The sequence below is a fragment of the Puma concolor genome, chromosome A2 (assembly GCF_028749965.1).
Source record: "Puma concolor isolate L17-30 chromosome A2, mPumCon1.1.hap2, whole genome shotgun sequence".
Taxonomy (NCBI): Eukaryota; Metazoa; Chordata; class Mammalia; order Carnivora; family Felidae; genus Puma; species Puma concolor.
In genome coordinates this window covers 73,674,624-73,695,280 of record NC_141668.1, presented here as the reverse complement: position 1 = coordinate 73,695,280, position 20,657 = coordinate 73,674,624, and the positions used below count along the sequence as shown (strand labels likewise).

At 37.2% G+C, this 20,657-nt stretch overlaps 1 protein-coding gene across 4 annotated transcripts in view; it reads right to left on the bottom strand.

Moving 5' to 3' along the window:
- Positions 1–498: 498 nt before the first annotated feature.
- HEPACAM2 (HEPACAM family member 2) overlaps positions 499–20,657 on the bottom strand; it is a 43,962-nt gene continuing 23,803 nt past the window's right edge. For 2 of the 4 annotated variants that reach the window (XM_086696200.1, XM_086696196.1), the window contains exons 5-10: positions 10,205–10,330; positions 10,091–10,115; positions 9,962–9,999; positions 8,531–8,604; positions 4,709–4,818; positions 499–1,169 (exon numbers count right to left, since the gene is read on the bottom strand). In XM_086696200.1, coding sequence (XP_086552326.1) covers positions 1,166–1,169; positions 4,709–4,818; positions 8,531–8,604; positions 9,962–9,999; positions 10,091–10,115; positions 10,205–10,330 — 377 coding nt within the window. In that variant the 3' untranslated portion in view covers positions 499–1,165. Of the gene's footprint in view, positions 1,170–4,704; positions 4,819–8,530; positions 8,605–9,961; positions 10,000–10,090; positions 10,116–10,204; positions 10,331–20,657 lie in introns of those variants that run through there. The other 2 variants (XM_025929788.2, XM_086696197.1) reach the window with 1 other exon arrangement.

The following is a 20,657-nucleotide window of genomic DNA, read 5'->3' as shown; positions in this document are numbered from 1 at the left end:
TTGTAAATTGGTGTTTTCTGATTCTACCACTTGGTCTCTAACTGATTTTTAAAAAATGCTTATTTATTGAGAGAGAGAGAGAGAGAGAGAGAGAGAGAGAGCACAAGCAGGGAAGGGGCAAAGAGAGAGGGAGAGAGACAATCCCAAGCAGGCTCTGTACCATCAGTGCAGAGTCCAATGTGGGGCTTGATCATGACCTGAGCAGAAATCAAGAGCCAGCCACTTAGCTGAATGAGCCACCCAGACACCCCTCTATCTGATTTTTTTAATACAGCAATATACAAGTAGGGAGATCTTTCCCAGAATCAGCAATTCAATAAAGTAAAAACTTCAAGCCTGGAAAAAAAAAAAAGCAATGAAAGAGCAAGATTCTTATGTTAGTAGCTGTCTACCATCTATACTTTATTGCACATTGAGAAACAAGGATAAAAAATCTAATTGTACAATCTGACTTTTATGTAAAAATTTTGCCCTACCAGACAAAGAATCAAGGCCATATAAAAACAAAACCAGAATAATTTATTTGAATTCATCTTTCCTTGAACAAAAATAAAAATGTCATTTCCTTCAGTGTTTTCTTTCTTTTCAGAAAAGCCATTGGTAATTGACAACCTAGGAGAAGGCAAGTCTTGCTGTTGTGATGGTCACCCTTATTCTGTGGTACAAATAGCAAGAAGGAAATTTGGGAATAATATTTTTTAAAATTAGTATAGTAGTTTGGCATGAATGAGAATTTAATAAAACAAAGCCTGCTGGAAATTTTACAAACATGAAGTTTCCACATTCTTCACTCAAATAGGATAGTCAGTGTTGTTGAAAGTGGAAGTATAGATTAGAACTAATTGAGCTTTTTAGAGAAATTTGATATGAAAAGAGTGATTGGAAAGTCCCATCTTTTTCTTCCTCTCAGTCAGCATGATAAAGACTGTCCACTGAGAACTATTTTCCCACCATGTTCCTCTGTAGCACAATGCATTGTGTGTATGCTGGGAAACCTTCAGTCCAGTTTTATAAATGACTATATTCTGCATTAAAAAGGAGGAATGAGTAAGAGGTATTGGGCTTGATTTCTTCACTGATTCCGGGTGAATATACATTTCCACTTTTTTTCCTCAAAATGTTCCTTCATTATTTCACTCCAGTGCACAGCTTTACCCAAGAATGCTCACCTGGCAAAGAGATGTTACAAGATGCATAAAATATTCTACAGATTTCCAGTTCCCCAGGTAGAGGAACCTTAAACTCTTATTCCTTTCAATAGCTGCAAATAACGAGTGTTTTAAACTAGTTCAAGAAAATTACATTTATAAACCAGTAAGTGTAAAGAGTAAGCGATCACTGAATTCTGTAGATAATTTCCTTTTGAAAGTAAAGGTTTAGTAAAAGGTTTACTTACTCAAATGACTCAACAGCCAAGTCATGGGTTTATAATTTTTTTTTTAAATGTTTATTTATTTCCGAAGGGGAGAGAGACAGAGCGTGAGTGGAGGAGCGGCAGAGAGAGAGAGAGAGAGAGAGAGAGAGAGAGAGAGAGAGCATGAATGGGGGAGGGGCAGAGAGAGAGACAGAATCTGAAGCAGACTCCAGGCTCTGAGCTGTCAGCACAGAGCCCGACACGGGGCTCGAACTGACAAACTGCGAGATCATGACCTGAGCAGAAGTCAGACACTCAACCGACTGAGCCACCCAGGTGCCCAGCAGTCATGGGTTTAAAACAAACTGTGCCTGGAGCATTCCATGCGGTCAACAGATAGCATTTAAATAAATGTACCCATCAGTTCAATAAACAAATAACAGCTGAGTACTAAAATACAAAAACAGGTCAACTTACCAATTTGTTAAACACCAGTCCAATTAGGTAACAGACACATGCAGTAATGAAAACAACACTGCTAGAATAATCTAAGAGCCAATGAAAGAATTTTTTGGCTGTCTTTTCTATTACAGAAGCAACTGTCAAACAGAGGTACAAAAAAGCAGTAAGTTATTTTTCTTTACCCAGAGTTGGCACCTTCACTTTGGGAATGGGGGAATGAGAGAGATTCACTAACCACCTGTAATACTACATTATTCATAAAATTGATCGTTAAGTTTAACTGGACTTAAAGAATAAAGTGATGGGGCGCCTGGGTGGCGCAGTCGGTTAAGCGTCCAACTTCAGCTCAGGTCACGATCTCGCGGTCCGTGAGTTCGAGCCCCGCGTCAGGCTCTGGGCTGATGGCTCAGAGCCTGGAGCTTGTTTCCGATTCTGTGTCTCCCTCTCTCTCTGCCCCTCCCCCGTTCATGCTCTGTCTCTCTCTGTCCGAAAAATAAATAAAAAACGTTGAAAAAAAAATTAAAAAAAAAAAAAAAAGAAAGAATAAAGTGATAGGCAGTCAGGAGAGAAAAATAGCCTCCATAGGTTTAGGGAATACTTGCTTTATTGAGGAATATTTATTCTACTAAGGACCATGAGTCTTTAGATAAAATAAACAAACAAGAGTCCACTAAACTATGGAATCCTTAAGAGACTGAGCCTTACTTAACCTCTATCCTTAGCAGATAGTTAATAGTCTGGAAATGTTTATTAGATTGGCTGTAAATAAAATAAGTGTATAACAGTTTCCGATGAAAGAAAAGAAAGCACTGTACTTGTTCATTGTTAAAATTTAGAATAGGTAAAATAAGTCTGTATTCAAGGAAAATGACACTTTAAAAAATGTTGGCTCCCCTTTAGTATGAGTTGGAAGAAAGGGAGAAGAAGGAAATTTTAAAAGAGATTTTAGAGAGAAGGGAGACAGTTTTCCAGAGAGAGAAGAAAAAAGAAAGAAAGATTCAGAGAGGCAGACGTCCAAGGATGGAGGTAAAGGAAAAGAGAGTCTTTGGAAGACAAAGACAACAAAGGGAAGCCAAGAAAGACTAGGAAGACAGGAAAGGAGGTGAAAAGAGGCCATGGAGATGGGGAGGAGGACAGGGGGTGTGAACTTGGGTTCTGGGGTTGCTGCCCCTTGAGGGAGCATGTCCTCAATAGCAGTTTCGAATAGTCCTTTATGTGCTAGAAAAAAAAGCATTTCTGCTTTATTTTCAACCTTCCAAGTTTATTTCTGAAATAAAGTTTTATATTCCCAAGAAACCCTAAAGATATTGCTCATGTCTGAAAGCAGTCTAGTTTCAGAGGGTGATTTTCTTTTTTAACTTAGAGATAGTGTTTTTTTCCCCACACACACAAAACCAACCCAATCATTTTATTTTGTGTTCTGAAACTGTAGCTGCCATATTCTACAGTTTTGTAAATAAATCAGCATTTATTTTATATTTGGGAGCTTTAAAAGATAAACCTCAAGTTTTCATTTGTTTTGTTTGCCTTCTAATTGGAAAAAATAGATAATGCAGAGTGAAAGACATAGAAAAACACATGAATTTAAATAGGATAACATTTTTAATTGGATATAATCTCAAAATTGGGAAGCAGATATACTCTGAAAACTCTTTCTGTTCCTTATATGTAACAAAGAAAAATATCCCTTATTTTCTATTCCAGAAGTAAAGAGAGTCAGGTATCATTTTTGAGAGGTAGGATTTTGGTTTTTTTTTTTAACTGTCATGGAATAATAGTCCAACTCTTGTGTTCTACTAGATTAATAATATAATTCTTTAAAACATTTTCTTTTCTTTTCAAACCATAAGTTCCTAGCTCTGTCAGGGTCTGCTTCTAAATTACCTGACTCCCTTTTCTCCAGGCACCCTGGGTCAAGAAGGAGTGCATTGATGGGTCTTCTGACATGTCTCACCACTTAGCCCTTAAATGACTACAGAGTCCCCCCCCCCCCGCTGCCACCCCCAGGACTGGTCTCCTCCTGCTAAGATGATTTCCCATGCATTCATCCACTGTTAGCTGTTATTTTTGGTATTTATCCAGAGGTGTGCCTGAATTACTTTGCTAGCACTGTTTCTTTTGCCAGAGGGGAAGTTCCTGCCATGTGGTTATTGATGTTCTTTTCAAAGTCAATAAATGACAAATAAAGAAACGATGGAAGATGATTTGTGGCAGTTATGCCTGTGGGCAGCTACAGCACAAAAAAGGGAAGTTCATTTCATTATTTCAGAAAGCTGTAGGCTTAGTTTCTCCCTGGCTGGGAAGGGAGGGCAACTCCTTAGTGTCAGCCCTGAGGTTAACTAGATAAGTAGTTTCCTGGCTTTGGCCTCAGCTCAGGTTTTATCCTCCCTGGGCGTGAGGCCAGTCCTTGCTGTGATTCTGTTCACTTGAGAGTAGACTACTTTGAATCTGTAAGAGGTTGGGCATTTGATGGTGACAGAGCTGTGCATATTTTGTAGGTTTTTTTTTTTCCTGGTCCTATTTGTAGTAACAGATCATTGGCTCCAAAACCACCACAGTCATTGGAAAATCATCAAGATAACCAAAAATGGCTTGCAAACCTGCCTGAAAATCTGTTTCATACCCAGATGTAGATTCACTGGGGGAAACACTGGATTCCAGAGCTCTGCGCCTAGTCCACTGGCCCAAGTGCACAATCCTAGGAGATACTTGTGTTTATCTATTTTTTCCCTAAAATTATTTTCCAGTGGGGAAATTTCTTCAAATGTACAGAAGCTATAATTTCCTGTTTTAATTTATTTCTTCTGAGTCTTTCAATAAATTCTGGGGAAAGCAGGGACTGAATGCTGAGCCTCTACAAAGTAGCATCACCAAATGCAAGTTCATACTTACTCTGGACAGTCGTGCTGTTGGGCAGGGATGTGCTGAATGACTTCGTAAATGGTACTGTTCAAATCTTGTCCTGATACACCATCAGAGGCTGGAATAGACCTGCTTGGCATCTAGAAAATGTGGCACGTTAAAAAAAAAATTAGCAGACTAGTAAATAGTGTGTCTACTCTACTGCATGGTTGAAAACAATTGGAAGTAGTGATGATTAGAGAACTAGATCTGGTTATCTTCCCTACGATGTTCATTTCTCCTTGCTACAGTTTCCTGCACTTACCCTATGGTAGTTTGTGTGGCAGCATAGCTATGAAGTCAGAAGAGGAAGAGCTTGACAAAAGCTATCGCTTTTTTTTTTCTTCATTTAAGAAAAAGAGCTGGCAGTACTGTAAAGGAAATATAATAGAAAGAAAAAATAGCAAAAGAGAAGATATCAGGATAGCTTAGAACCAGAGAGCATATATGATTATCTTTTATATTACATCTCAGTTAGCTTTTTGACACTACTTGCCAATTATACACGCAAGGATGGTTGAATAGAAAAAATAACGCACAACCAAAAGCCCTGATCACACTGCAAGTTAATAAAGACAAGTACCAAGAAATATAGAACACAAAGGCAGATGTTTTGGTTTGAATGCAGTAGTGGGTTCTAAAAACTGAAGGCTTGGAAGAATGTGGAAAGTATTGTAGTATATTTCTACCTGGTAAAAGCCAACATGCATTTTTATTAAAACTGGCATTCATGTTTTATTAACTCCACTTTCTTGTATCCGATAATGTTCTTTTCCCCTGTAAACATTGCATTCCAATTAGTTAGGTAAAGTCTGGTTCCCCTCCTCATCCCGAGCTATTCCGATTTTCATCACATTTCCTATTTTCAGGCCTCCCTGTTTATACAGCTCCACCTAGAGGACTCTTGCCCTTGATAAATCATCTGACAACTCATTCCAGTTTAGCCTGCTATGTTACATTGGAACATCTTAGCTTTGTGTTTTCTTTGGAAATTGTTTCCATTCCACTTGCTAAAGTTCTCAAAGCGCAGCCCTAGGATATGTGATTCATCCTCTCATTTATGTGCCAAGGAGATTTTGGTTTACAGTTTGTACAGATGACCCTTGCACAAATCAGCTTTGAACTGTGCAGGTCCACTTATACATGCATATTTTTCAATAAATACAGGACAATACTATAAATATATTTTTTCTTCCTTATGATTTTCTTAACATTTCTTCTTTTTTTATGTTTTTTTTTTATTTTTGAGAGAGTGAGAGAGAGAGAGAGAGAGAGCAAGTGGGGGAGGGGCAGAGTGAGAGGGGGACAGAGGGTCCGAAGCAGGCTCTGTGCTGACAGCAGACAGCCTGATGCAGGGCTTGAACTCACAAACCGCGAGATCATGACCTGATCTGAAGTTAGACACTTAACTGACTGAACCACCCAACATTTTCTTTTCTCTAGTTTATTTTATTGTAAGAATACAGTATATAAGACAACTATGCATTAACCGACTGTTGATGTTATTGGTAAGACTGTTGGTCAACAGTAGGTTATTAGTAGTTAAGTTTGGGGGGAGTCAAAAGTTACAGGCAGATTTTTGACTGGGTAGGGTTGGCACCCCTAACCCCCATGATGTTCAAGGGTCAAGTGTACTTGAGATCAACTCTTGATTTTCTTTGGTATGGGGGTGTCCAGGACCTATGATAAAAGCAATCTACAGATAATAACTAACTTACTTACCTAAGCTAATATTAGAGCTGGCAACAAGTAATAAATTTGTTCCTTTCATGCCCTTGCTTTCTGTCCAATTTCTCAAAGAGGTGCTAAACGGACAGCAAAATTCCAGCAAGTAGAGAGAGGAGGAGGAGTCCATGTGTACATGTGCCACAACAAGCCAAGAGATTATTCTCATTTTTAAAAACCGCAAAAGTTAGTAATTGAGTTTGTTTTCCTTCTTAACTTCAATTTTGATATCTTGGTTTTAATATTATTTTTCCCTTTCTCCTCAAAGCCATTGCATTTGGCTGCTAATCTTTACACAGAACCACCATGCCAGCTTCTTCCCACATAGGTTCTCCTACACGTGTCCTGCTGCTCATGCTTTTCTTTCTGTTGTTGGTGTTGATTTCTCACTTTTTCCCAAAGCACCTGGCACCGGCAGTTGAAGAACCTTCACTGATTCGTCAGGAATTTTCGGCTTTGAAGATTGGTATGGCTCCAAATTACATTATTGCACTTATGACAGAAATAAGTGGGGCTTTTGATATGTACTCAAAGTGTTCATTTCTCTGCCCCATGTTCTTAGGGATTATAGTATTTTGGGCAAATAGAGGTCCTCCGAAATAACATCTTGAAACCGAGTACTGATTAATCACAGGCTAAATTTTAAGTTTTTTACATAGATCTCACTCCTTTCTAATGAATTCCTAGGAATAAAAACTGCATTGTTTTATTAATTAAAATTTTTTAAATGTTTTATTTATTTTTGAGGAGAGAGAGAGAGAGTGCAAGTGAGGGAGGGGCAGAGAGTGAGGGAGACACAATCTGAAGCAGGCTCCAGGTTCTGAGCTGTCAGCACAGAGCCCAATGCGGGGTGGAACTCACCAGTGATCATGACCCGAACCGAAGTTGGCCGCTTAACCGACAGCCATTCAGGCACCCCCAAACTGCATTATTTTAAATAAAGAAACTCCCAGCTTCAAAAATTCAATTCTAAGTCTTATTAGCTCTCCAGTTTCCTGCTTTCCTACTTAAAAGCCACACCTGAGAGGGGTGCTTTCTGCTGTGGTGAGAAGCTGTTTGAAATAATTGATCTACAAATATTTATTTTTGTCTTTTTGGTTGTAGAAGTGAAAGGTGAGTCAATGCTGTCTGAGACTGAATAGGGCAGTGCAAAGCTTTGTGATGATGTGGGAGCTGGTGCTGCCGACTTGCCCTCAGAAGGATGAAATCCAATCAGTCTCCCTCTATTACTCACATGGCATTTGTGAAATAAAGTCGGTGGCTAGGAAAATTACTGGATGAACCTTACACATTGATAGAATTCACTGAACAGGTGAGGTAACTAATCCCTAATGACAAATAGTTCTTTAAGAAGAAAAAAAAAGGAAAATGCCCAAAGCAAGTAGTCGATTTATGGTCCCTTCCCTAAGTGAACTATTATAGGGGAACTCGGAAGCAGAGGCCCTACAAAAGTCTATAAAAATGTTAATGAGCTGATTAGTTTAGAGAACATTCTTTATGTCTGTTAAACAAAACTGATTGTTTTAAAAGATCTTGTCTTTGCACACTGAAAAACAAAATGTTTCAACAGTGTAAAAGCTCCCCTTCTTGCATCACAGGCAATTTAGGATGAAAGTAAAGATGTGCACTTGCATAATTTGGGTTTACATAGTAGCTTTCTTCTGAACAGCATAAGGGTATGATCAATTGTCTCCGCAAAACATGAGGGGAAGTGAAGAAAAAACTGAGGTATAGACAGAGAGTTCAGTGAAGTGACAGGCTGTAGCCATCAAGGTGATGCAAAATGATTTAAATCAGGGTCCCTGATTCCCTATTTGTTCGGTTCTCTTGAACTTCAACCTAGCTGGTTTTCTCTTCACTGAGCTTACCAGGTAAAGAATGTTTACGAATTAGTGTAACTTCCTAATTCGTGTTAGCCTTATTTATAAAGGCCACAAAAGATGCTTTAGCTCCTCAGATCCAACAACATCTTTCTTTACAAAGTGAGCAAACTCTGCTGAAGGTAGTGCAACCACTTGACCACACTGCCTAAACACTTAAGTGAATGCTGCTTACACCTCTGGTTAATCAGCCATTAGGAAAACCAACCCTGAGAACACCAGCAGCATCTGGAAAAGCAACAAATTCATATATTCCGAAGTCTTCCAGAGCATCTTCATGGCCTGAAATGTAAAACAAATACTACTTACAAATCAAATACCTCCATCTGCTATTGTAGTTTTTTTTTTAAGACTTTGTAAAACTTACCGTTATTGTTTGTTTCAAGTGATATGTGTATAAAACCAATTTAACATTTCCTAATTCCCTGTGGTCATATTGTCAACTAAGCAGTGTTGGAAATCACTCATTCCGAAGCTGAGAACTGGAATTGAATTGGGACAATTATTCTTAAAGCCTGATGTGGGAAAGGTGTATCATATAGTCAAATAAACGCACGTGGGCAGTTTTGTCCTTTGTAACTAACTCAGAGAGTTAGCACACCAAGGCTTCAGCCTGGGAATCACAGCATCTCTTAGTCTACACATAGTATTTATTACACCCTGTCAGATCTAAAATAGAGACCACCAGAACTACTAATATCTATGTATAATGTATATTATTCATTTTAAATTATTATATATAATGTACTATTGTAGCTGCCCATAGGTACAAAATATAATGCAGTGTAATATCAAAATCACCCAAACTATCATCTGTAAAATGATGGGAGTGGGGTGGTTGGGAGGAACCAGATGGTCTCTGGGGCTTGATAAGAGGATGCAGACCCACATTCACTAAGCATCCTGGCATATTAGGCACTCCACCTACATCATTGTATTTAATTCTCCTCACGGCCCTGGTGGAGGGAGGGGGCAGTAATTACCTCCATTATATATATAGATGAGGAAAGTTGAGGTCAGAAAAAATTAGTTAATTTTCCCAAGGTGACATTGGGAAAAAGTGGCATACAGGGCACTGAAACCCAGCATCATGTGACTCCAAGGCCTGGAGGGTAGCCCCATTCTTAATTTATAACAACTTAGTAGGGAATCAATAGTGAAGGGCAATAAGGGGGCCAGCTGGGGACAAAGAAGCAGCAAACCTGCCAAACCTCCCTGCCCACTGCTCCTGGGGAGGGAGCTGCCAGCATTGTCCCTGCTTTAGGAATGAATGAAGTGAGAGGGTCTTGGGCATTTTCAAAATAATAAAAGGATCAATAAATTAGGATTCAGAAGAACTCAGTGATGGTGAGCAAGTGACTTAATCTCTGAGCCTTGGTTCTCTAGCCTATAAAATGGAGTTCAGTGCCTTTCAGGTTTATTTTACAGATTTGTATGACTTACAGTAAAACCAATTCAAGGGATAGCGCTTTGTAAAATGAGGGCACTATTCAAAGTTAAGGGATTGTTTGCATTATAGCAGTTCATACCTTATATGAATTCTATTACATCAATAGTACATTATATATAATAATTAAAATGAGCAATATTAATTAATATACATTAACATTACATTAGTCCCTTTCAGCATAGCCATTACCTGAAAATGTTTGAGCTTTCCTGTATTCTGTTTCTGGTCTGAAAAGACAAAGAGGCATTTCTGTTACTGATAATAACTGAGGAAAAGGCATTCAAGAAAAAATTATATTTGTAGAAATGTATGTATTACCTGCCTTCTAGCTTCTGTTTTATAACTAAAACCAAGAGGAAAAAAAACACAGTAAGGTAATTTTTAGCACATATATAAAACCATTTGTAAATTTTCTTTCTAATTTTAACCTACCTTTATAGGGTTGATATTTTTTCCATAGGAAGAGAAGACACATGGATATAATTAAAAAGAGTGATATTCCGGTTATACTTGCTAAAGGGGACAATGATTTCCCCTTTTGTGCAAGCTTCTCGAGTCCTAAATAAAAAGACATATTTTAAATATTTTTATTAAAGATCAATAATAAATTACTATATGGTTTGACTTTTTTATGCTTTACCTGGGGACATTACTGCATCTGTATATTATATATTACTTATTTTATGTTTATATGTAGAGAGAAAGAGAGAGAGAGAGAGAGAGAGAGAGAACATGAGAGAGCGGGAGTGAGCAGGTGAGTGAGAATGAGAAAGACCAAACAGAAGGAATGCACTTATTTTAGGACACACAGCGATTTGATCACAATGGCCTAAATTTGCTAAGGATATTTGTGATTGGAAATGTGGTAAGCTGCCCAGGATACAACTGATGTGTTGAAATAGATGTCGTATATAGCTTATGTCATACTTTCCAATAGTGTTCACCACCATTTAACCATTTAACTTTGATCTCATTGTATCAAATATCCCCAGATGCTAAGTGGTTCTCTCTCTTTCCTTTTGTCTCACTCTTAGTATAAACCAGGTACATGGATTTTCTAGGCAGGTGGTATGTGATTTTTGATTCTAGATCTAGCCTAGAACACCAAAAACTTATTAGAAAGATTATTTTTCCTTATTTTCTCTCTTAATAATTTATATTCTCCCACTGTTGGAAAGCTGGCCTTTTTAATTTGGAACTACTTTAGCATTTGGGTGGTCTCTTTGTGAGGTCTGAGCCTTTCTTCAGTTACTCTGCTCCTACCTCACAGGTTTGTTCTTTCTAAAGAGCTGGGCAACTTTGGGTGAGCCACTTGACTGATGGCCTTGATTCTCACACTAGTGAAATGAGGTTAGAGTAAGAGGCCTTTAAGTTTTGTTGTTTCTCTAATATTCTAGAATTTGGGGCAGCCAGAGAGTCTTATATGAAGTGTATTATGTAAATAGGACACTATCCAGTGGCCTACCAGTAATTGAGTCTCAAAAAATGTATTCACATATATACATACAAAAATTACAAATTTTAATGGTATAAAGGAAGTGTAGCACATAACTTAGAAATAATTATAAAATATGCAATACTCTTTACTGTTAATTACACATAGCTGATTCTCAGGAAATGCATTTGTTGCTTTTTGCTAAACTCTTATATTTTCCATCTATGGGTTAAATTCAACCATATTTGAAAAAATTAGACTTTAAATAACTACTATGATTACTATGTAATTGAACAAAGAAATAGGTTACATCATAAATGAACAAGTTTAGTTTTAATATGAATGTTGGTTGATATTTAGTGTGATGAAAAGGAAATGACAGCATACATTGGAACTTCATTCATTCATCAATCATGTGAATAACTGCTGGACTGAATAATAGTTTTTGATGCTGGAAGAATATTTCCTCAATTTTTTGTGCCATAGATAATGTGATGGCTATGGACATAATATACTCTTAAATTTATTTGGCATTATTATTTTCTCCATCACTTTCTCTTTTTTTGTCTTTTTTTATTTCAGAGAAAGAGAGAGAGTACACATGGGAGAGGGGCAGAGGGAGAGGGAGAATGTTAAGCAGGTTCCATGCCTGACTCAGGGCTCGATCTCATGACCATGAAATCATGACCTGAGCTGAAATCAAGAGTCGGACACTCAACTGAGTGAGCCACACTGGCACCCCTCTCCATCACTTTATTAAGTGTAGACAATCTTACTATAGAACAACACATCCAGTGAGTTTTTTATAAGTAGTATTTTCATGATTAAGAAATTATTATATTATAAAATTATAATATTTTATAATTTTCATTGAGATTTCTTTAAAAAAATTTTTTTAATGTTTATTTATTTCTGAGGTAGAGAGAGAGTGTGATCGAGAGAGGGGCAGAGAGAGAGAGAGAGGGAGACAGAGAATCTGAAGCAGGCTCCAGGCTCTCAGCTGTCAGCACAGAGCCTGACGCGGAGCTTGAGCTCACAAACCATGAGATCATGACCTGAGCTGAAGTCGGCTGCTCAACCAACTGAGCCACCCAGGCACCCCTTCACTGAGATTTCTTATTTGACCTATGGGCTATTTAGAAAACATCTTGCTTTATTTATTTAAGTTGGGAATTTTTCTAGTTTTGTTTTCTGTTATTGATTTTTAGTTGAAGTCTACTCTAGAGGACAGACCCTGTTTGATTTCAATCTTTTGAATACCAAGATTTTAGAAAGATGACCATATACATGGTCATATGAAAAGAGGGTATATTCTACAGTTGTTGTATGTTAAATTCTATATTAATTCAATTAGGTCAGATTATTTTTCTCTATTCCTACTAAGTTTTTGCCTGTTTATTCTATTAGTTACCAAGAGATGTACGCTAAAATCTCCTACTCTGATTATGGATTTTTCTACTTTGTTAATTTTTGCTATTTATTAGATACACTTTGAAGCACTGCTAGTAGATGCATACAAGTTCAGAATGCTTATATCCTCCTGCTGGAGAGACCACTTTACTCTTTTTTTTTTTTATTAAAAATTTTTTTTAATGATTTTATTTATTTTTGAAGGAGAGAGAGAGACAGCATGAGTGGGGGAGGAGCAGAGAGGGAGGGAGACACAGAATCCGAAGCAGGCTCCAGGCTCTGAGCCGTCAGCACAGAGCCCAATGTGGGGCTCGAACCCACAAACTGTGAGATTATGACCTGAACCGAAGTCAGACGCGCAACTGACTAAGCCACCCAGGTACCTCGAGAGACCACTTTACGCTTATGAAATGTCCACTTTTTTAATCTGAAGTATTACTTCTTGTCTCAAAAAATTTATCCAATTCTTATGTAATTTGTCTGATAATAGTAGTGGTATATCAGCTTTCTTTTGGCTATTTGTATGGTTTATTTGTTCATCCTTTTACTTTCAATTTCAGTATCCTTATATATACGATGTATATCTTATAATCATCAAATAGTATTTTTTGCATTGAATAGTATTTTTTAAGTTTATTTATTTATTTATTGAGAGAGAGAGTATGAGTGGGGGATGGGAAGAGAGAGAGAGGGAGAGAGAGAATCCCAAGTAGGCTCCACACTGTCAGCACAGAGCTGGATGTGGGGCTCAATCTCACAAATCATGAGACTGTGACCTGAGCTGAAATCAGGCGTCTAACCTACTGAGCCACCCAGGTGCTCCTGAATAGTCTTTTGTAATCCAGTTTGACAATTTTTGTCTTTTAGTTGGAATATTTAGTACCTTAATATTTAATGAAATTATTAATATATTTTGTTTTAGATCTACAATCTTATTATTTTTTCTATATTTCCTCCATTTTTGTCTCTCCTTTCTTATCTTCATTTGGATTAATCAGGACTTCATTTTATTTCTCTTTTCTTCTCTAGTTGCTTGTTGGTTATACATTTTTTCTTTGTGTCTTAGACTTTGAAGATGAAAAAAAAAACTAACCAAAATTAATACTTTTACTGCTTACCACTTCCACTGGCCTCCAAAATACAAGAATAAGTTCCATATAAAAGATGGGACAGCTAACACTCAGGATACACAAAGTTGAACTCAATAATGTCTGACTATAGTTCTATGCTCTTTCCATCACTTCTACCTTACCATTATATGAGAAACAGCAATCCTTCCACCATTAAGCTCAAATCTCTTCAGTTCTACCAATGAAATTACAACTAATAAGTCAAATCCTTTTTCTGCATGATTTTTCTGTCACATCTCCCCTGAGAATTCTCTTCTTCAGAATCAAAATCCCTGAACGGTTTTATTGTTCTTTGTATGATTGATTTCCACATTCTCTATTATCCTAGAGGTAGAATTTTAGAAACTCAACAAAAGCTAATCTGTTTTACTTCTAAAATATAAATTTGGAAGAACCCATACTCTGGTGTCATTGTCAGTAAGATAAAGGCAAATAGAATACTCTCTTGAAACACCAGCAGGGATAGAAAAGCAAAGTAATAAGGGTGAAATACTAAATATAGAATATGATTTGGGCACCACTTTTAGCAAGTGAATTCTCTATTTCTTCGTTTAATTTAATTTTTTTTTGAGAGAGAGAGTTGAGAGGGGAAGACGGGCAGAGAGAGAGAGAGAGAGAGAGAGAGAGAGAGAGAGAGAGAAATCTTAAGCAGTCTCCCTGCTCAGCATGGAGCCAGACACAGGACTCGATTTCCCGACCCTGGGGGATTTTGACCTGAGCCGAAATCTGGAGTCGGATGCTCAACCAACTGAGCCACCCAGGTTCCCTTCTATTTCTTCATTCTAGATCATATATTAAAATCAAAACTAGCCAATTTTCAGATGTGCACAATTAAATGTATAATCATCATATGTAATTAAAACCAAATGTACATTTGTTTCCCATTTATTTGGTAGAGATGTATCATATCACTAAAATGTAAATAATTTTAAAAATTAAAGTACCATTTATAGGTACAGATAAAGAAATAGTCTCCAAGAAACTAAAATATTTGCTACAGTAAGTCATAACTAAGACTGGAACATAGGTTTTTTTCTGACTGCAAGTTCATTTTTTTCCTGTTAATCCATAGTCAAAGAGTGGTTTTGTAATGGCAGGTAGGCTCCTATATAATCACTTTTACCTTCCACCTTTCTAACACCAGACTTGATGTGTTTCAGCTGTTTCACTTCTTGATAGATTGTCTTCACCAAAATTCCACTAACCCCTCAAAAAAGTACTGAATGCTGATTTATTCTTCTCAAGCTTCTGTTATGTGCTTTATACCATGAGAAAAACCGTAGGAAAATATTTTAGTATAGTCTTTGCTGTTTTTACCCCCTTAATCTTGAAAATATGCTAATAATTATTATTTCCAAGTACTTCTCATTCTAATGGTGAAGTTACACTCTTGAATACATAAGCTCTTTGCCAGGCACTTCCATGATTCTGAAGCCTGGCAGTTAGTTTAACATACAATGATTAGATGTCTTACATTTGGATAAGACATCTCCTTGCGTCTCCTTCATTTTTAGCTTTTTGTCCTTTTTGATTTGTGTTTCCTAAAATGATCGAATTTGCACATTCTGTCCTTCAGAGGATCCCACTTATTCCCTTTACCATTACTTCCTTATCTCTTTAGATTCCTTCCTTATTGTCCTCTTGCCTCTTTTCCCTTTAGCTCTGTTAGCCCTACATCAGAGAACCACCCTATAGTGGCCAATGTCTGTCACCCCAAAACCTTGGCTATGGCAAATCCTTTCCCTGGAAAAAGAGGAATAAGCATAGTCCCTTTTCTCAGAACAAATGATATTCCCTGTTAGGCCTCCTTCTCCTCTAGAGCATCCTGACTATCTCTTGACACTGATTCTCCATCCCAGAACTTGAAATTTACTTCCTTTCACAAAATAAAAAATGCCAAATATGTCAAGGATCAAATCAAGGGGCATAGTTGCTGTAGTCTCAGTTCTAGGCAAGTGTGTCTTGGAGAGATGGACTTCTGAAACCCCCACTTGAAAGTAAGGCAGCAGATAAATTCTGATCCTATTGCTACAGAGAATGTATAGGAATTCTGAATGCAGTTCTAGACACTTGCAGGAGCCCCATTCTTTCTTTTAGAGAGTTTCCTACAGTTTATCTCATAGCATGCCATTCTCTTCATTATTTAAATATGATTGACTCATTTACCAAAGCTCTACTGCAAATGCTATTTGCCCCCTCCTTAGGCAAACAAATAAAATGAAATAACATAATTAAGTGCAAATATGGGCAAGAGGTGTGGTTTCCATGGCATCACAGCCCTGCTGTTTGAGAGACTGCACCCAGAACAGGGCAGCCATATGCCACCAGTCTGCTCGTCCATTCTGAGATCAGAATGGAGTTCTGAGATCTCTCCCAGACAGTCTGCTTGCTGATTATGACAGCTGATTCCTGTCCCTATAGAGATGAAAGCCCCATATTGAGGAGGATGCTGTTTCTATACTCTCCCATGGCTCCACCTGACTGACACAGTTATTCTGTGCTAAAAGCTCATGGGGATGTCTAAGGTCTTAGGGTCTGGATGTCAGGGCTGTAGTTCTATCTTAGCTGTTTTCTCCAGTGGCACAAAGTGAAATATGTCTCCTTAAGATCTTAACATGAGAAGTTTCTAGGTAGAAGAAATTAGTCAATTCATTTTCCTACTTTGGATCATTTTCCTATTCTCTTCTGTATGAAATGATGTACAATAGAAATAAATATAAAAAAATGATAGGGACACTTGGGTGACTCAGTTAAGCGTCAGACTTTGGTTCAGGTCATGATCTCATGGTTTGTGAGTTCAAGCCCCACATTGAGCTCCATGCTGGTGGTGCAGAGCCTGCTTGGGATTCTCTCTCTCTCCTTCTCCCTCTCTGCCCCTCCCCCACGTGTGCGCACGTGCGTTCTCTCTTTCTTTCTCAAAGTGATAGATTTCTCAGGATCACATACAAATTCAAGACATTTCTATTATATCTAAATTCTGAATTATAGCCATGTGGTTCTTGGGAATTCTAATAATTTATATATTTGAATATCTTCATTAAGTGTGAACACTTGAATTCTCATCATAAACTTTCATTTTATATATATTGCATGTCACAATAGTGGTTTAGACCCCATTAAAATTGTAAATCATGGACATCTGCATTCAAGGAAGTCCTTAATCAAAGAAATAAAATCATTTATTTTTCAAATACAAATGCTAATGTATTATTTTAATTGCTATTGTTTCCTTGAAACTTATATTCTAGATATTATTTTTAGTTACAGGTATTTCATAATTTCTCATTAATATGAAAGCATATACATGTCATGGACAAACCAGAGTATCTCTTTGTATATAGCACAAAGTTAGGTAAGGTGATGAGAAAATATACACTATCCTGGATATGTGGTATACGTTCTAGAAAGACCATAGTTTTACTGATATTCTCAGTCAAGAATGTCAAGGGAGGCAGTTTATATAATGATTAAAACAAGGGCTTTGAATTCAGATATTATTTTATGACTTACTAGCTGTGTGACCTTGCCCATTGTCCCTGTTTTCTGTAGTATATCTCCACTGAGACAGAAAGGTCAATTAATGTCTCAAATTAGATGTGAATCATAGCCCCGAGGTAGAAGGCACCATCTGGAGTCAAACATCACTTTCTCTGGCCTTCCTCTCCCCAACTGAAAGTCTCCAATAAAACTTTTGATTCTTTCCTGACCTTGTTATTTTCTTTCCTTATTTGTGATCTTGGAGTCATCTTTGACTCCTTTGTCCATTGCCCTCCACAGCTTTTTGCTGAAACTTTTTGGTTGGCCACCATGTTATGTGCCTCACTAAAAACAAAAACGTTCATCTATTTCTTAGTACTAGACTCTGGTTACACCAAACACAACTTGGCTCTGAAAATATCTCAGAGGCAGGTATCTTATCCCTCAAAATTCTCTACAGATCTTAACATAGATTGCTTCTCAGAGTGTATGATCAGTAAGTGCTCAAATGGTAGTTACAGGTGATGTTCATTTTTTCACTGTAGGTTAGTGTATATTTAATCTCCATTGCGGAGATTCATTAATTTGGAAAACTTAAAAAAAATCAAATACTTAAAACACATCAATACTACTCATTTTCTTTGGCATTTGTTGCTGTTTGAGTAAAAGTTCTGTGGACATATAGGAGTTGAAAAATAGCTCTAAAAACCACAAAAAGGTCACTAATGTTGACAACTCTGAATCCCTCTGAAAAATAAGCACCTGCTCTTCTTATTTACTATAATAACAAATACCTGGTCTTTGTACAGGTCAAACAGGTTTTTCATATTTTGCAAAAGGCAATTATTTGATATAAAGACTGTAGCTGTCTTTGGGCATCAGTAATAAGATCTTAATCAAATATTGGGGGCTTCTGATATTATGAAAATACCTTAGCCAAATATTAATGGAGAAAGTTCAGGCAGTGTGAAAGTTGTCAATGTGGTATACAACTACATATTGGAGCTATGTTTTCATTTGCAATGAGAATAAGGAACAAGTCTAAGATGACACCCAGATTGCTAGTCAACTACTTTATATGCTTAATTATGGCTTGCTTTAAAATTATGTTTTGGTCAGCCACTGAGGTTAAGAGCTGGTTAATCCTAATAAAATTTTAATAAAATAGAAAGCAAATGATGCACCTTAGCTGTTCATATGCCTGCTGTGTATATTAAGCTGTGGTCATTTTGTTAGCAGGAATTTTTTTTCAGTTGGCATTCTCAATGCCTACCCCAGTATTTGGCCAATATTAGGTGCTAAATAATGAATAAATGAGTGTCAGATTTAGAGCACCCTAAACACAGATACGCTTTGGGGAGCTATAAAGGAAATAAATTATTATCTACTTCCCAAATGACACATAACTCAGGTAAAAATTCTAGAGCTGCATTGTCCAATATGGTAGCCACCAGATACACGTGGCTATTTAATTTATTTATAATTTCAAATAAAATTTAAATATTTAATAAATAACATAAATTCAGTCCCTCAGTTGCAAAGCTAAATTTAAATGCTCAAAAGCCACTGAAACCTGCTTCTGATTCTGTGTCTCCCTCTCTCCCTGCCACTGTCCCACTCATGCCCTCTCTTTCCTTCTCTCAAAAATAAAACTAAACATTAAAAAAAATTAAATGCTCAAAAACCAAATGAAGGTAGTGGTTACCATACTGGCTAGTGCAGATCAAATATTTCCTTCACTGCAAAAATTTCTATTGGATAACACTTTTCTAGACAGTGTGGTATTTTCTTCACATAAAAAAATAAAACTTCACCATGACAGTTATACAAATTCCAATATATTCAGGTGATTTCACAAATATGAATACATTCAACTTTAAGGAATCATGGAGGGATTCTATCCACTATGTATTTCTTTATCAATTTGTAGTTTGTTATAGTCTTAGAATTCTTGGTGGCTTTTTAATAAGCTCAAAAGACTATGGGGGAAAAAGAAACACCTTAAACACATAATTGCCACACTTGTGCTTGTTTAATATTCAGATTCCTAGATCCTACCTTCAAGGTCCTGACCCAATAGGTCTGAGGTGTCTTAATGAAAATACATCATTAGACCTCCCCAGGTGATTTTGATGCACATGGCCCAATAGCTACATACTAAAACATTTAGCCTAAGAATTATAAGGATTATATTCTTGCTTCATTTATTCAACAAAATGTATTAACTCTTTCTATATCATGGGCCCTAATCTAGACACAAGGGCTGTAAAGACAGAGAAAGAGAAGATATCAATTGAGAAAGTATTGTTTGGTGTTACCTTTTGCTCACTTGTTCCTACACCACTAATAGGCACCCTAGCCACCCATCCCTGCCCAAGCCTGCTGTCAGGTGTTCCCCACGTGGATACTGACTTGTCTTTATGTGAAAAGCTGAGTCCAGGAAGGACTTGATAGTAGCAGTAGAAGTAGTAGAGGAAGAAGCAAAAGGAGAAAAAGGTGGGGGATGAGGACAAGATGGAAGAGGGGGATGAGGAGGAGGAAAGGGAGAGGGAAAAGGAGAGGGAGAGGAGAAGAAATTCAGGAAAGAAGGAGAAGGAATAAGGAGAGAATAAAATGGGTTTAAGAGGTAGGAAGGAAGGAGAATGGACAAACGTGGTGATGGGATGCTGGGCACAGCAATAAGCAAGAGAAAGGGGTCTGGAGTGGCATTTAGCTTTCTGGTTTAGGTTGGTAGACAACAGGGCCATTCACTTAAACAGGGAATACAGAAATAATAGTTATTTGGGGGAAAGAAGATGGTTCAGTTTTGGTATGTTGGACTTATACCCTGCCTCTGGTATTTCAAATTGGAGATAATCAGAAGGTAACTGAGTATACAGTTTTAGAGCTTTAAAGATATAGATTTTGGATGTACCAGTGTTATATGAAACCATGGGAGTGAAGGAAATCATATAGGAAAATAAAATTATATTACAGAGAAGAGAAGGCTTAAAAGGATGGGAATTTGACAAGCATACATTTTTGGGCAGTGATATTTAACTTTTTGTGGATCAATAAGCTTTCTGAAAAATCAGATTTTTCTGAAGAATTTAGAATTAATTTCTAAAGAATGTCAAATTTCACAGACCTACAAAATTTGTAGTTTCCAAGGTGTTGAGACCCTTGTTGAGAACTTCCACAGATTGCAGGTGTTTAAGTGATAAAAGAGGAAGGGAGGCCCATGAAAGACAATGAGAAGAGGAGTCAAATTAGATAGTAGGAAAACCAGATTTCCAACTCACTGAGATTTATTCACCTGAGCTAATGCAATAGCAGATATAAACCCAGTTTAAATGAGGAAACTGCTTCTCTTATGTTCCTGTTTGTAAAATCAAGAGCATAAATGCATATTTAGAGTCATTTATTGAATTCCCTTTTTCTTCATAGTCCTTGA